Raw genomic sequence first — 16,668 nt, 5'->3', positions numbered from 1 at the left:
ATTTACAATTTGGTCCTATTTTGTGTTCGAGTTGACAAAAGAGCTTTCGTAAGCTCGTATAAGATAAAAAATTGATTGTTTAATGTAAAGTAAATGTGAATGATGTTTAATCGCATTAGTGATTGATTAATTACTGTGTATTTAATAGTTGTTGCTCCGACAATGACTATAACATTTCGTAGCTCGAACCCGACGATCAAGTCGGATGAGGAGTGTTACAAAAAAGCACTTTTAAACTTACTAACAACAACTGGTAAACATAATAATAACATAAAATTTCAAAATAACTTATGGCAATTTTAATAACACTAATAAAATAAAAAATGAAAAAAATTACACTTTCATGATAAAATAACTTGAAGTAAAATTTGAAAGTAATCGGCACGAGTTAATGGTTTTTAGATTTAAAAAAAAAAAAATTAGCTTTTAGAAAATTTTGAGAATAATTTTAAAAAAATGGTAGAAGGGAATGAGAATGGGCAACTTGAGATAGTAGAACCTCAACACCCAAGGATTTCAAAGTCAATGTGTAAGAGAAAGAACCCAACTTCAAAACTTATGTTGTTGAAGTCTTGTTACATCAAGTTAAATTCGTAGCAATTAAGTGCAAAATTACTTGGGGAATCTTGAAAAATATTAACGCAAACCTCAACATCTAAACATGTCGTGGTCATAATAAGGTCAATAATTGAAAAAAATTAATGTCATAAAAGTTGGAAAGAATAAGGAACCCCAACACTTATGAGTGTTGAGATCCCCTCCTAAAAAATGGTTTCTAAAAAACATTTAGTTTTTGAGCTTTCAAATTTCGTTCCTTAAACAGGGGCTTTGTCAATATGCCAATATATATATATATATATATATATATATATATATTAATTTTAGATGGTGATATGACACAATGTTAATATGCTATGTCATTGTAGTTTAATGGAATTTAAGTTTAAAGATTAAATTCAAAAAAATTGTTAAATTCTAAGATTAATTTTAAAGATTAAATATTTCTTTATCCAAAATAAAAGTTACATGTGCATTTTTAATAAATAATACTTTTTCCTAGAATATATTGTAGTTTAGTGGGAGACATTATCTCACTGCCAAATGGACCATGTATAAGATTAATTAGTAATGTGGTCCAAATTCTTAATTTAAAATTATTAAAAAGCAAGCATGAAAGGCTGACTCTGCCAACTATACATGTATCTTGAAAAAGTGAGATTCTTCTTTTGTTTGCTCTTAACCTTAATGATGAACAACTTGATCGGATCTAAACCCTGCCAAATTTATTTAAAACAGGGGAATGAGTTTACATTTTATTATATAAATTCATAAAGGTGCTGGAGATTGCATTCCAGTCCCTACTTGAAAAATAGTACAATCCTAACATAATTTGTAACAAATTACCGTTTTATTAATTTTTCAAATAGAGTGCCCGAAATATACAAAATCTTTTAGGTTAAAATGTGAAATAAACCCTCTAAAAATAATTTAAAAATCAATTAAGTCCTTTTCCAAATATTGTTCCCAATTGAGCCATTTAAATCATGATTTGCACTTAATTAAGCCTATAGAATTCATTTTTCCGTTAAAGCTCATGATGATAATGTGGCAGCAGACATAGAAGGCTTAATTGATTATTTAATTAAAACTTTTATTAAAATTCTAAAATTTTTAATTAAAAAAGTATAGATTATAAAACCATGAAAAACATTAGGAATTTATAAACTATTGTAAAGAATTATAAAAAAAATATAGAAAAATTTTAAATGTTATATATATTTTTTAGAAAACTATATAAAATTTATTCAAATATTATTAAAAATTAAAAATTACTCATCTTTATTCACTTCCCTCGCATCATCCTTCATCAACTAAAACATTACACATCAATTGAGGTGTACATGACTCGGGTAAAGGTTAAACTTGATTTTTAAAAAATTCAAGTTTGAGCGCAACTAGACTTAGCCCACTGAAACGATTCATTTCACTATTTTAAAATTAATAAAAATATTTTATCTAAATTTAATTATAAATGTATATAATATATTAATATAAAATTATTTCTACATATTTTATTTTATTTTTTGAATAGTACATTATATTGGCTCATGAACACATCTATCCATCACTCACCTTAAGCTATCAAACATTGAAGTTATCGTCACTCAAACTACTCACTCAACACCTATACAAGTCAGATCATCATCACACTTCAATCTCTCACTTACTTGTTACCAAAACCAAAGATTCCAAGTTAACAAAATATAAATTTTTTTCTATAATATTTTTAACTTTTAATATTTTTAATAATTTTTAAGAAATATTTTATTTTATTATTTTGAACATAATTTTGTACTTTTAACAATTTTCCATAACATATTTGTAGTTTTTTAATTTAATAAGTTATAATATTTTGTTAAAACTTATAATATTTAATTATGTTTTAATATTTTAAAATTATAACATTTTAATATTATTTAAAAAAATAGGATGATCAAATGATCAATTAAGTTTTCACAAAATAATAAAAAAATCAAATAAGCCCTCGTAAAATAATTAAAAAAATCAATTAAGTCTTCGACGTCATTATTGTTCACGTCAACTTACCATGTTAGAAGTCATGTCATCAATTTTCCATGTTAGGCACCATGTCAGCTTGCCACATTAACTGCCATGTTAGCACTTAACGGCACATCAAGAGCTTCAATGAAAAAATGAATTTAAGAGACTCAAATGAATGCGAATCATGGTTCAAAGGGCTTTAACTGAATGCACTTTTCTGATATTTTAATTATTTTTAAAGGACTTCTTTGAAATTTTAGCCCAACTTTTATTGTACATTAATTTACCAGAAAAGGGGGGAAAAACGAGTAGGATGGTGTGTGAGGCACATAATAACACGTTGAAAGTTTCAAAGGTGCTGGGCCAAATGTTGAAAGTGAATGTCATAAAAGAATAGTTGCATGGGGCCAATTACTGAATCAACCTTTGACATTATTATTGTTTATTATTTAAGCCATGAATAATCAGCATCTTAGGCTACTGTGTGTCGGCATCACATACAACTGGCCAGCCTTCTCTCCCTTCCCATCTGCATCTCAAGTTTACTATTATTTTATAAATAATTAAATTAGTTGTTATATATGATTAGAAATTACAATACAAGAACTGATCAATTATAATTGATATTAGAAAGAAAATCCATGCAAAATATGTTCATTTATTTGGGTAACTTTAAAATATACATGAACTAATGTCTTTGAAATATGATAAGGTATCATATATAAAATAAAGCATACATTACTTCCCTCTTCCACTACACTATTTATCCATCAAAGGTTAACAAATCTTCCACATAACAAGAGTTAGTTTATGGGGTCTAAGTGTAGCTTTTGAAACAATGGAACCACCAACATTGCAGGCTCTTTCATCTTATTATTTATGGGCATTGCTTTCTATCAATCTAACTAAGCTTTTGAAAAGTGTTTTATGAATCTAATTAAGAGTTATTTTTTTATTAATTTTTGAAGAAGTGTTTTTAAAAATTTTAATTTTAAATTTTAAATGTTTAATATTTCTATTAAAAAATAAAATGTTCATTTTTTAAGTAAAAATTGAATTCAAAGTCACGACGACTAGATGTGGTGATTAATAGCTGGTCGAGAAAGTCGTGGTGTTAAGCCAACATGAACGAAGGCAGTAATAAATAAAAATTTCTTAATGTCGTGCCATCCAGTTTGGCAATCACGGTTTGAAATTGCAAAATTTTCTTTTATATTTTAAAGTTTGCAAAAAAAAAATCTTTATATTTCATATTAAATGCAATATTGTATAACATTGAGTTATGATGTCATATGATTATATATGTTATAAGTAATTTAGACTAGTCACCACATCTAACTTATGAAATGCATATACATTAAGTTGTGATATATTAAATATATGTGATCATATAAGGTGAACGACTTCAATTACAATTTACAATATTGTATAATTTTTAAGTTGTGAAGTTATGCAATCATGTATTGTAACATCTTATACTCAATCTGATCCCCGGATTCGAGCTATAGGATGTCAGATATGTTGCTGGAGTAACTACGGTCAACTATATTCCAATTTAAACATTCATATACGGGTATTACATGCATAAAACACAATAAATAATCATCTTCAAGTTAAATACTAGCTTACGAAAGCTCAATAACGTCCCAAGGTTGAATAAGGACCAAACTTCAATGCTTTCAAAACATCTCAGGTGGATGTCGTGAGTTCCAAGGCTTGGTGTCGTGACTTTGAAGACAGTAGCCAAGCTTCCCAACCTGAGGACCAATTTATAAAGTTTCCAAAAAAAAAATAGAGGACATCGCGACGAGATGGCCTGATGTCGCGACTTCCATAGTAGACCACAAATTTCCCATTTTTCCCTTGTTCCAACCTATCATTCTTAACATTAGTTGGCCTCAACCAACCATTCCACATAATCAAAACATGTTCAAAACATATCTATCAAACCATTAGTAACATTTCTAATCATGACCAAAATCAATTTCTTATAATCACAACTTATATACAACCATTTTTACCATTCTTAACATTTGACAAAATATTCCTAGGTACATGCCATTGACATAATGAAAGAGCTATACAAACTTAGGTTGAGTCGGTTGTTGCTGCTTGGATGTTGACTTCATCTTCCCAGGACTTCGAGAATACTTATACTTGCAGACGAAATAAACAAACTATACGTTGAGCGATAAGGCTTAGTGGTACTTTCATGATTCAAGATAGTATAACATAAGATAACAATGCACATAATCTAAATGTCTACTAATACATATTCCCAAATTGCAACACAATTACATAACCATTTCCAGATGAAAGTATACATATACCAAAACCTATCATAAAGCCTTTTATCTATCAATACCATTGCATATTTCAAACATTCATAACCTTGACATTACGACATCTAATCCCAATTTTATTTTACACCATTTAACCGTTTACGAATTATTCAAATACCTTTTTCTAGAGTCTATTGACTCATTCACACTCATCTTGGCCCCCAGGGCTTGTTTTCAACTAATTTGCATGATAGATTACATGATTTTCTCAATTCATAATCCATATACATATATGCAATCAATTCCACAACATTACCAATTTCATTTTCAACATCAAATATCAAATTTACAATTTATAACCCCTAGTAACTTGACTTGGACTCGAACAGATGCACAGATCGTCCAATCAACATAATAAACTGGCACCAAATTGCATCATCGAATAAACCGAAGTAAGGGAAAATTGGCACATACAGTACATATTGGCGCATGAAGCGCATACTGGCACACAAAGTGCATCCTGACGTATAAGCGCATAAACCCGTACACAATCCAATCATACAACGTGCCAACTATATCCGAGTTAGCCTAACTAGTTAATAGGGTACCAATGTTCAATTTCATTTGTAATTCAGTACATATATAATTTCTTGATCATATTCATAACCATAATTCATTTCATCATCAAATTGCATATATTTCATGTCATGCAACATATTTCTACCCAAAAGTTTATAACACATATCAAGACAATTCATGTTATTTTCCATTTTATTCATTTTAGTCCTCTATCTCGATAATTCATATCAAGCTGAACACAATGATTAAAAGTGGAAGTCGAAGTAAACACCTCGATATTAAGTAACTTAGCAATTAAGGATCACATTAAATCCTTGGAAGATCTTATTGAGCACATAAATGCAATGGTGATGGTAGTTGATCATATGAAAAAAAGGCGTGCCACCAAAGTTGTTTAAAGATCATGTCTTTGAAATGTGATTACTCTTAGAATTGTCACTATAAGTAATATTTAGTTTAGTTTGTTTTCTCAGTCTGGTTGTGTGTTTTGAGCAGAGAAAATAAACATTTTGTTTAGACCTAAAACAAGCGTTAGAGGTTTGTCCATAAAGTAACTTCCCACATTTGTGAGTTTATTTAGGAGAAGAAAATTTGCATTGTAATACATCGAAGAATTACTCGGTTAAATATATTATGATATTGTTATGAGATTGGGGTCAGCGGGAGAATGCTAAAATATTTATTTATTAGTGGTCCTTAATTTTATAATGCAAAATTAAATAACTTTGTATATTTAGGGTAACTACTTATGGAATTTTTTGAGTTTGGGGGATTAAATAGGGTGTGAGAGAGTTTGATAATAACTGCTTAACCATACCTCATTCATTATCTTCAAAAGGATAATGTGGTTTTTTAGAGAGTTTTCAAATGTTTTGGATAGGCACCATCTTTTAAACAATTTCATTTTAGGATTTGAAAATTCTAATTTTACATCAATTATATGTTATCTTTGATTTTGAAAAGAAGTTGATACTTAATTTTTCAACTTTTATATATTTATATCTACATTAAATTGTTGTCATTATTGAAAAATTGATTAAAAATTAGTTATTTAATAATAAAGGGTTAATATTTCCTTTGAAAAATTGAAAAATTGATTGAAAATTAGTCATTATTGAAAAATTGATTGAAAATTAGTCATTATTTCTTTAAAAAATCACAAATTAATAAAATAATTTGATATTTCTTTTCTAAAAACACCGACATGGTATTAAAGAAAATAAGGGGAGAGAGAGGCAGGATTTTGGCCGTCCTGGTTAAAAGGGATAATAACACTTCTAACCCCTTGTACTTATGCTACCTTCACTCGGTTATGTGTGTTAAAAATGGAAAAAAAGGCCTTCAACCAACCAAATGTTCAATAGCTTTCCGTAGGAATATAATACAGATATTTACATCCACCACCATTTGTTGCTGTGCATCACCGCCTCGTTAATGGGGGCATGGGACCCACCCCTTCACCTTTTTTTTCTTTTTTTCCCTGTCAATTCCTAAGCGCGTGGGTCCCCCTTTGCTCTCTATGCGCATGACGCACCCCGTTTTAATTTAACACGGTCTTTGCTTTTTTGATAACACCAAAATATAAGGCCTAAATGTTCTCTCAGTCCCTGTAATTTTTTGAACTTTAATCACTTATATTTTTACTACTATTAGTCGGTTTATAAATTTCTTTTAAAATACCATATGCACCTATTAGTAATATTATGGATTGGAGTTTGGTTTTCAATTCAAATAATGATTATATATATCTTGAAATGGGTTAATAGAAACTAAATTGTAAAAGGTTGAAGAATACAGGGACTGACATTATATTTAAACTAAAACATAAGGAAGATTAAAGGTAAAGCGAGATCTCTGTGTTTCTTGGATTGTATTTATAAACCCAAAGATAGGATTCACGACAAATTGAAAGACAAAAGATAAAGTCGAAATTTGGGATTCTTTTATCCCAATCAATCCCCCCCGCCCCCCTATTTATATAATTAAAACCCTTTTCCCTTTAAACCTTGTTTCCATGGTGATCGTTCTTCTTCGACTTTAATATAATCGAAGATTTCTTTTGGAGGAGAGCAGGGTTTTTTTTTTCTTAAAAACCTTTCAGTGTTTTATTGACACGTCTCTCCCTTCCCTTCCCTCCCAAGCTCTGAAAATCTCCCTTCCATCATTTAATTCTCTTTTCTTTGAGATCTTCACCCACTGATTTCATCTATTCATGCGATTGGTAACTCATCTGACACTTCTTTCCTTCCTTCCATCATGGGTTTATATTTTTCCTTCTGATTTAAAGATTCTTTTTTTTTTCAATTTTTACTCAAATCAGCTCTTAGCTAGTTTAAGTCCACTGATCTTTGTTCCCCATCATTGGATCCTTATGATTTTGCAGGTTACTATTTTTAAAAAATGGCACTGAAACCGAATTCACCGGATGGTAGAACAAGGAGTTGGGTTCAGATATTTATCGTTTTTGGATTATGTTGTTTTTTCTACATATTAGGAGCATGGCAACGAAGTGGTTTCGGCAAAGGGGATAGCATAGCTTTAGAGATAACCAAACACGGCGCCGATTGTAACATCATCCCGTCGTTGAACTTCGAAACCCATCACGCCGGCGAAGTGGGGAACGTCGGTGAATCTGAAAAGATCAAGTCTTTTCAGCCCTGCCCTCCTCGTTACGTTGATTACACGCCTTGCCAAGATCAAAAGCGTGCCATGACTTTCCCCAGGGACAACATGATCTATCGGGAGAGGCATTGTCCCAGGGAGGAAGAGAAGTTGCATTGTCTTGTCCCGGCACCTACAGGATACGTGACCCCGTTTCCTTGGCCTAAGAGTAGGGACTATGTGCCTTATGCTAATGCTCCCTATAAGGCCTTGACGGTAGAGAAGGCTATTCAGAACTGGATCCAATATGAGGGTAATGTATTCAGGTTCCCTGGTGGAGGAACGCAGTTCCCACAAGGCGCGGATAAGTATATTGATCAGCTTGCTGCTGTGATCCCGATTACGAACGGGACTGTAAGGACTGCACTTGATACCGGTTGTGGGGTATGTCATACTGTCATGTTCTTCAAATTTTTTCAGTTGATCTATTGATTTGTAGCTTTGAGGATCTGTTTTAGGTGTATAAATCTTAAAAATTGGTTCCTTTGTATAGGTTGCGAGTTGGGGGGCATACTTGTGGAGTAGAAACGTCCTTACCATGTCGTTTGCACCAAGAGATTCACATGAAGCACAGGTTCAGTTTGCCCTTGAAAGAGGTGTTCCTGCTGTTATTGGTGTTCTTGGGACCATAAAAATGCCATATCCATCCAGAGCTTTTGATATGGCTCATTGTTCTCGTTGCTTGATTCCATGGGGAGCAAATGGTGAGTCATATGCTCAAACTGAGTGTTCCTTTGAGATTTGTCCTTTGAGGTGTTGTTTTAGTGACGATTTGTCGTAGTAGATGTTAAGTGATTGATGACTGATTATGGATTTGTCTAAATTGCAGATGGCATGTATTTGAAGGAGGTTGATCGTGTTCTTAGACCAGGTGGCTACTGGGTACTTTCTGGTCCACCAATCAATTGGAGGAACAATTACAAAGCATGGCAGCGTCCCAAGGAGGAGCTTGAGGAGGAACAGCAAAAGATTGAGGATGTTGCCAAACTCCTTTGCTGGGAGAAGAAGCATGAGAAGGGTGAAATTGCCATTTGGCAAAAGAGAGTCAATGATGAGTCTTGTCGTGGTAGAGAAGATGATTCTCAAGCCAAATTCTGCAAGGCTGAAGAGGCTAACGATGTCTGGTATGAGTTGTGTTTGAGACTTCTTTAGAATTTGCAACTCATATCTTATTAGAGTCACTAGTAAGAAACTTTTGGAATTAGTAGAATTGCTGTGAAAAATTTGCCTCTGCTTTGGCAGTGTTTAAAGTTCGGACGCCAATGAACATCACACCTATTCATGCATATCATAGTTCATATTCTAATTGTGATAGAAACTGACTCAATATTGCTAACAATTAAAGCTGGAACCTGCAAATCACGTATCAGGACTTGGATCCTGCATTTTACTTAATCATCTTCTCTTGTGATGTTGGCTAGGTACAAGAAAATGGATGTGTGCGTTACTCCATACCCTGATGTTAGTAGTTCGGGTGAAGTTGCTGGTGGGGAATTGAAGCCATTCCCAGAGAGGCTATTTGCTGTCCCTCCTAGAATTGCTAGTGGAAGTGTTCCTGGAATTTCAGTTGAGACATATGAAGAGGACAATAACATATGGAAGAAACATGTCAATGCATATAAGAAAATCAATAGACTTATTGACTCTGGGAGGTATCGTAATATTTTGGATATGAATGCTGGATTGGGAGGATTTGCTGCAGCTCTCAACTCTCCCAAATTGTGGGTTATGAATGTGATGCCTACCATAGCAGAGAAAGATACCCTGGGTGTCATATATGAGCGAGGATTAATTGGCATCTATCATGACTGGTAAGTGCCTCGTAGGACTCTTATCAAAGATTGAAGTAAAATCCCAAGTTCGTGCAAAGTTCTGATATCTAGTGTTGCCTGCCTACAAGTATAACCAAGTTGAAACTTAAAGAACATATTTCTAGCTTAAACTAGAGTTTAATCTACTGCTTAATATTTTTGATTTGCCTGGCTATGATTGTGGTATAAGAAACTAGCACAGGACCTACTCCTTGGGGCTCTCATAATATGATTGCTTATAATTTGTATGATTTGTTTATTTTGTTCGTCTTTCACTGGTTCAGGTGTGAGGCTTTCTCCACATACCCAAGGACGTATGATCTCATTCATGCACATGGTCTATTCAGTTTGTACAAGGACAAGTAAGTATACCTAGTTAAATGTGCATTCCTTTTACTTTTTATCATTGTAATATATACAACAATTTATGTTGTTCTTTTACTAGAACTAGTGCATTAATGGGTGCAAGTAGGTAGGTTTACTTTTAGATGTGTGCTTCAATTGTGTGAATACCCCTATGTTAAACACGATCATTACCTATTCTTTGGCATGCTCTTACCATTGCTAGAGCTACTTGGCTTTCGATTTATTACATCTAGGACTTAGATGTTTAAATGGAATGTTTGCAGATGTAATTTGGAAGACATTTTATTGGAGATGGACCGAATTCTGCGTCCAGAAGGTGCGGTTATATTCCGTGATGAAGTTGATGTTCTAATTAAAGTGAAGAAGATAACAGCAGGAATGAGGTGGGACACTAAGATGGTAGACCATGAAGACGGTCCCTTGGTTCCTGAGAAAGTATTGGTTGCTGTTAAGCAATATTGGACCGTTGGGGGAAACACGACATCTGCACAGTAAACAGCAGACGGCGACAAGCTTAAACCGTGGCATGAACTGAGTTTGTGGATTATATGAGTTTGACATCAATTGATGAATTTCCAGCCTGAAAATTTTTGCCAGCAGGATTGTTTTGGTGGGTCACAGGATTAGGTGAACTAAGGATCAGTCTGTATTCATTTGTATTAATTTATGAACAGATAGCTATAAACTATGCTTCCAAAGTTTAATGATGATTGAATTAATCTTATTTTTTGTTTTAAGGTTTGCATATTCAAATCCTGTCACAGGAAATGTTGGATGTTATGGATTTGACTAGCTGAGACTTGGGTCATTCTGCTGTAAATATTGTGTGGACTTAATGTAACTAAATACGCAAAGGAACAAGAATGCAAGTAAAAAGAGATTTCCGAATATGGTTGTTGGAAGAGGCAAAAAGAAAAGGGTCAAATGAATCTACTAAATCTCTCACCATTGTATATTTAGGCTAGAAACCAAGTTCGGGGATTTCAAATCTTTTTAATGCTTGTTTAGGCTTTGGTAGCCTTGAGGAAACCTTGCGTTTAGTGGAGCTGAAAAGTACTTGAATAGAGTGAGAGATGATCATGTGTTTGCAAACGTATGGGATATGACCTCCAAGAATCTTTCAAATACAATTACTTATAAAAAATCTAACCATACCCGTGTAAGATATATCCCCATCCCCGATACTAACACCGAACTTCGAATAGCTTGGTTGGACTGCTGAATCCACTTGGTATCCATTCAAACAAAATGGAGCTTCCATAGCGTATGTAAAACAATTTCTGCCTTGCCATTTCATTTGTCAATGCTAACCTTTCGGAAAGGAACAAGGGATCTATCCTGCCTTACCATTTCACTTGTCAAGGCTAACCTTTCAGAAAGGAACAAGGGATCTATTGGAGCCAAGTCTTTAGGCTAGATACCTATACATTTTCCTATCACTATTGTCCCTTTCCAAGAATTCCCGCTCGATTAGAGACTCTATCCGTTTCTTTATCTCCGTTGGGTTCGCAAGGAACCGTGACTGCAACTGTTTTGTAACCTCAGCTATTATATTGTTGTGATCTAGCACCTTCCTTGACTTCATGATCCTAACTACTGCAGCTTCAATCTGCGGCTTCCTGTCCTCCTCCACTCTTTGTCGGGTCTCCTGCTTTTCAGGTTCTGACTCCTTTTGTGCAACCACAGTTCCTACCTTCACCTTGTAAAATTTGCTTGCAAACTTTTCATTAACAAAAAATGAATCATCCTCGCCAATATCTTTACTCATAGGTTCTTTCCTAAGAACATTCTTTCCCTTCACACATGCCATTGATTGCAAGCATCTTTTCAAGTCTGAAGCAGGAATCGCTGTGACTTGTTCAATTTCCTTGTAGCTAAGCCTATCAGCATTATTAAAAAGCATCAATATACACATTTGGTAAGTTGAAACATTTAACTCATGCTTCTGACCCTTCCCAAAAATTGCTTTTATATCTGCTGTCCCCATGTTAGTTTGCCAGGATAATCTTCGACCAGTATGGATTCCAAGATAATATGACCGAAACTTCTCACACAATGCTGACATCTCAAAGGGTAGGTGGCAAGTAATACTAGGCTGAGTGGGCCAAGACCCCGTTGTTAGAACCTGAACAACTAGGGTAGGGCCATCTGTGAGCTCAGGGTGGCTAGAGCAAAACCCTTGCATTGTGTCTTGGGAGGTCTTCATGTCTGTAAGCATGCCTTCTAACTTTGAAGTATATTGATATCCACATGCTGTCTTAAGCTTGACTATCAGACTTCTTTCTGCATCATCAGATACAGTTTTGCCTGACAAAAGCCGCTTAGCTAGGTGCTGCTTATAGTATTTCTCAAACACATCCTTCTCCTGCAGATAGCAGAAGATCATCATAACTTTGTCAAGAATTATCTCCACATCCTCCTCACTGACTCCTTTCAAACCTTTACGAAGCTTATCATCCACAAATAATGAAATGAACTCAGGGGAACGAGAATTCAAATTAATGAAATATTCAAATGAGGAGTTGAGAGCGTTCTGGAATGTCTTGTCATTGCTAAATGCTAGGCTAATGATACCATCATATTTTTCCTTTTCATCCAAGAGCCGTTGGACATACTCCACAGGATCTTTCAACCTTTCTGCATCAGTAACTAGTTGTTTACCCGTTTCTCTAAGGTGTGATGTCATCACATCTCGTATCATTGCAAGACCATTAGGAACTCTTCTAAATAAATTGTACATTCTACCCAAGTCACCATGCTTGTCATTAAGAAGCATATTTACCAAGCCGGAGTTCTCCATGTGGACTAATCTCATCATGTGGTTAGCAATCATTTCCTTCTCCACCACATTAGTTATCTTGCCTTCACTCTTGGCATCCAAGTAGTGGGTAACTCTCTCAATTTCTTCATTTAGACGTATCTCTGCTTTCTTTAGATAGTCCCCACAATCATAGCACTCAATAAATTTCTGAGATTCACGCCTGTAAAACTCAGCAGAAACCTCAAGAAATGGCTTCTCAAAATCCTCCTGGTAAACAGAAGAACCCAAATCCATAAGCATCTTGACTATGTTCCTCATCAGCCCCCGGTCTATAACTTCCCCAGTTCGCTCTCTATGCACCAGTTCAAGAAGTGTGCTCAGAAGCCTCGACTGAATTTTGCCAGAATGTATAATGTTATCCCTCCACAAGCTAAGTCCCAGCTCATGGACAGGGGTTTTATGGGTATTTGGAATATAAGTCCTGTCCATGTACATCAATATGTCTCGAATCATTTGCAAGGCCTTGTTATGGTCATTCCATTTCCTGTTCAGCTCTTCGAGAAATAAATCACCTTGAGCAGCCTCTATAGATTTTGATATTTCTTTGAGGTGTGCAGTCATAGTTGTAACGAGTCCTGAGTACAGCTTCTCACCAAATTTGTGCAAAACCATATTGTATGCATTCCTGAATTCATGTCAAAAAGCCAATACCGTAAAGAAAAGATCTAAAACTTGAGCAATGCATGTGAAATGCGGTTAGCTAAGATTGCTATGAGAGGGAACTTTGGTAAGCACATAATCATCAGGCATTAGCAAACTTTTAAGACTTTTAGCATAGATACAAACTTCCTTTATAAAGAGATAACTAAAAGAAAGTGATACGAAAGTAACAAAACTGAGCTTCAAGGCTCAACTAGGTTTGGATCCTCTAAGCTGAGTGAAATACACGAGGCACATCAGATGTTGAAGGCAAAATGCAATTATCCAAAAGCAAACAATAAAAGAAAATGATGATTTATAATAATTCAAATACAAACTTTCTTGCTAGTGAGGTTGAGGTAGGAAAAAGGATAAATTATCAACGGAAGACTCAGCCAATTACAACTCAAAATTCCATATCAATAGTGAATTGATGATAAACCATTTCATTGGTTTCACCGCAAGCAGGATAAGAAGCTTTCTTCTTCACCCATCTAAGAGTTCTATTATTTTCTTTTGGGATAGGGTGGTGGTGGAGGCAGCGCTTTTAGGGTTTTAGAGATAATTTTGGATAGCTTTCTTGTCTCTGTAAAATGAAGAAATCATTCCCACCCATAATGATGAAGAAGTCCTCTCCTTAGCACATCTTTCATAATAGAAACATACTATACGATAATTCCAATTCTAGACAACACCATTATTCCAGTAGGAAATGCCAATTCCTTTAGAACACTCTCAACAGCAGAAAGGTAACTTCTGAATCATAAAACCATCAAGGCTCAAGAAGCATAAAAGAAAAGACTACCTTAAGACCCCTTCAAACCAAAACTCCATATCAATAACAAATTTATACAAACTTTCTATGCCATCACTGTTCATCTCAAGCAGTACAAGGATCTTTTATCCTTTCCCTAATTGGTGTTGCATCCGCAAATTCATGAATTTAAGAAAAAGATTTCAATAATCTAAACATATAAATATTTCCAGAAAAAATCTAGATGCCTGCATCAAATTAATAGCAGTAACCGACGTAACCAAAATAATAATACTAAATTCTAGGGTCGAAAATTTGGAAATTAACATAACATACTAGGCAACAACAAATAATCAAAAAGTACATAAATTAAAAAGAAAAAAAATTGGAAACCTGTAAAGCTCTTCAAAACTGAGGCCACTAGCGTTATGGTTGTAAATCTCATGGATTGCATGTTCGAGAATTTTCCAGGTCTTTTCTGCATATTTCGGATCCACCACGACCCGGTTCTTGAATGCTTCTATTTGGAAGATCCTTTTCTTTTGATTACTCATGTCGTTCCCGATCTAAAAAAAAGCCGCCCGAAAACAAGAAAACAGAGGACGGATCAAAGATCCATAAAATCGTCCGATTAAAAGGAAAAAGAAAGCACTATGTATAGGGCGGGAGTGGAGATTTAAGTTACGATTATTAGAGATATAGAATTAAAGAAGGAGAGATTTGAATATTAAACAGCACAGAAAGCTCAAATTTATTTATTAGACGAAAATAAAATGAAAGAAGAAAAGACAGATAATATTAATTAAAGACGAAAAGAAATGAAAGAAAAAGTGTGACGTTGATGAATAGGAGAATTGAATGATCGGTGAACGTTGACAAAGCAGCAAAAGAAGCTGGTAAAAGCAATTATTGGAAGTGACATGCATATTGGTCAACTTTAATTTTGATTATAAAAGATTCATATACTCACTTTTCGTCATCTGGTCAGTTAACTTACCACCATACTGAAGCAAGAAAAACCATCTATCAAATAAATTCAATCTATTTCCAGATAAGCTTAAACCCATAGATTCACCCCTATAATGAAAATTTGAAACACTCAAAACATAAACCCAATTTAAGTACCCAACAAAACATATAGATTTCTAGAGGATACTGTAACTCCCCCAAAACCCTTTATTTTCAGCTTGAAAATATTTGAGAAAATTTCCAATTTCTAACCCAAAACATATTTTTTTTCGACTTATTTGATTCTGGGTCATCACAAAATAGCTTAGTTTAGCTACAAGTTTACCCATTCTTCATTTAGCATAAAATAATTAACAACAAGAGAATTGGTTAAGAAAAAAAAAGTTAATTCAATTAAGGTAATAAAAGAAAGAGGAAGGCATTGGGTTTTTGTTAGTTCATTTACCGGGAAAGGAGGTCTTGTTTGAACATGTTGAGAGGGGGCTTAGAGTGAGACAAAGCAAAGTCGATAAGGCCTGGACGACAACGTTTTCTGTGGGCATAGGAATCCTTGTCTTTGACGACCATCTCGTGGCCTGTTTCAACGCATTTGAGTCTGCCGTTTGAGAGTCCCGAGAAGGTTGGAGGTCTTAGCAAATTGGTCCCTTCTTTGTTTCTGCCATCGCCTCCTTTCTTTTCTTCACTTGCCTCCTCCATTGTTATTGTTAATTGTTATGGCTGCTGCCCGGGCGTTCTCTTCTGCTTTCTCTTCTACTGCCCACACCAGAATCACGGTGGGCATCTCCATTTCTCCTCCTTTTCTTCTTCTTCTTGTTCTCTTCTTCTACTGCCTAGCTAGGGTTCTTAAATTAGACCAGATTAAATGACAATAAGCAATCCAATGTGGCCGGTTAAATGCCAGGCCAACTTTTCGTTAGTTTGTAAGGAAAAATAATTACTAAAATGGATTTATTATTTTTTAAAAGTTAAGTGATTAAGTTGAAAGTTAAGTGATTGTTAGTGTATTTTGCCCTTCAAAAAATATTGGTCATAAAAATTTATGTAATAAAAATATTTATAAGTAAAAAATTCAGCTAATCACAACTTGTCACGTAAATCTTTATTTATGTTACCCCAACTGTTAATATAATAGTGTCGATTTTACCATATTTTCTTACATTTTTTTTATCAAACAATTTTTATCAGATTTTTTTACATTTTCTCATTAACCAAACACCCAAAAAA

At 34.1% G+C, this 16,668-nt stretch overlaps 2 protein-coding genes across 2 annotated transcripts; one reads left to right on the top strand and one right to left on the bottom strand.

The window, feature by feature from the left end:
• Positions 1-7,381: 7,381 nt before the first annotated feature.
• On the top strand, positions 7,382-10,998 carry LOC105771315 (probable methyltransferase PMT2). The gene is made up of 7 exons (XM_012592738.2): positions 7,382-7,644; positions 7,807-8,468; positions 8,578-8,788; positions 8,914-9,208; positions 9,506-9,895; positions 10,180-10,257; positions 10,525-10,998. Exons 2-7 carry the CDS (start codon positions 7,824-7,826, stop codon positions 10,754-10,756), a joined length of 1,851 nt encoding a protein of 616 aa, XP_012448192.1. The 5' UTR covers positions 7,382-7,644; positions 7,807-7,823; the 3' UTR covers positions 10,757-10,998.
• A 194-nt stretch (positions 10,999-11,192) lies between these two features.
• On the bottom strand, positions 11,193-16,317 carry LOC105771314 (cullin-3B). Its single transcript, XM_012592736.2, has 3 exons — positions 15,890-16,317; positions 14,869-15,041; positions 11,193-13,707 (listed from the first exon to the last, which is right to left on the bottom strand). Exons 2-3 carry the CDS (start codon positions 15,027-15,029, stop codon positions 11,670-11,672), a joined length of 2,199 nt encoding a protein of 732 aa, XP_012448190.1. The 5' UTR covers positions 15,030-15,041; positions 15,890-16,317; the 3' UTR covers positions 11,193-11,669.
• Positions 16,318-16,668: the final 351 nt, after the last annotated feature.

The sequence above is a fragment of the Gossypium raimondii genome, chromosome 5 (genome assembly GCF_025698545.1).
Source record: "Gossypium raimondii isolate GPD5lz chromosome 5, ASM2569854v1, whole genome shotgun sequence".
Classification (NCBI taxonomy): domain Eukaryota; kingdom Viridiplantae; phylum Streptophyta; class Magnoliopsida; order Malvales; family Malvaceae; genus Gossypium; species Gossypium raimondii.
Note: the sequence above shows the minus strand (reverse complement) of the source record. Positions and strands in the feature narration are given on the sequence as shown.

What these genes read in the sequence shown, in the direction of transcription:
- LOC105771315 (XM_012592738.2), top strand. Translation starts at nt 7,824, where the DNA reads ATGGCACTGAAACCGAATTCACCGGATGGTAGAACAAGGAGTTGGGTT. An exon ending in GATTCCATGGGGAGCAAATG is followed by an intron (nt 8,789 to 8,913) that starts GTGAGTCATATG and finishes TCTAAATTGCAG; the next exon opens with ATGGCATGTATTTGAAGGAG. An exon ending in TTCAGTTTGTACAAGGACAA is followed by an intron (nt 10,258 to 10,524) that starts GTAAGTATACCT and finishes GAATGTTTGCAG; the next exon opens with ATGTAATTTGGAAGACATTT.
- LOC105771314 (XM_012592736.2), bottom strand. Translation starts at nt 15,029, where the DNA reads ATGAGTAATCAAAAGAAAAGGATCTTCCAAATAGAAGCATTCAAGAAC. An exon ending in AGTTTTGAAGAGCTTTACAG is followed by an intron (nt 13,708 to 14,868) that starts GTTTCCAATTTT and finishes ACATGAATTCAG; the next exon opens with GAATGCATACAATATGGTTT.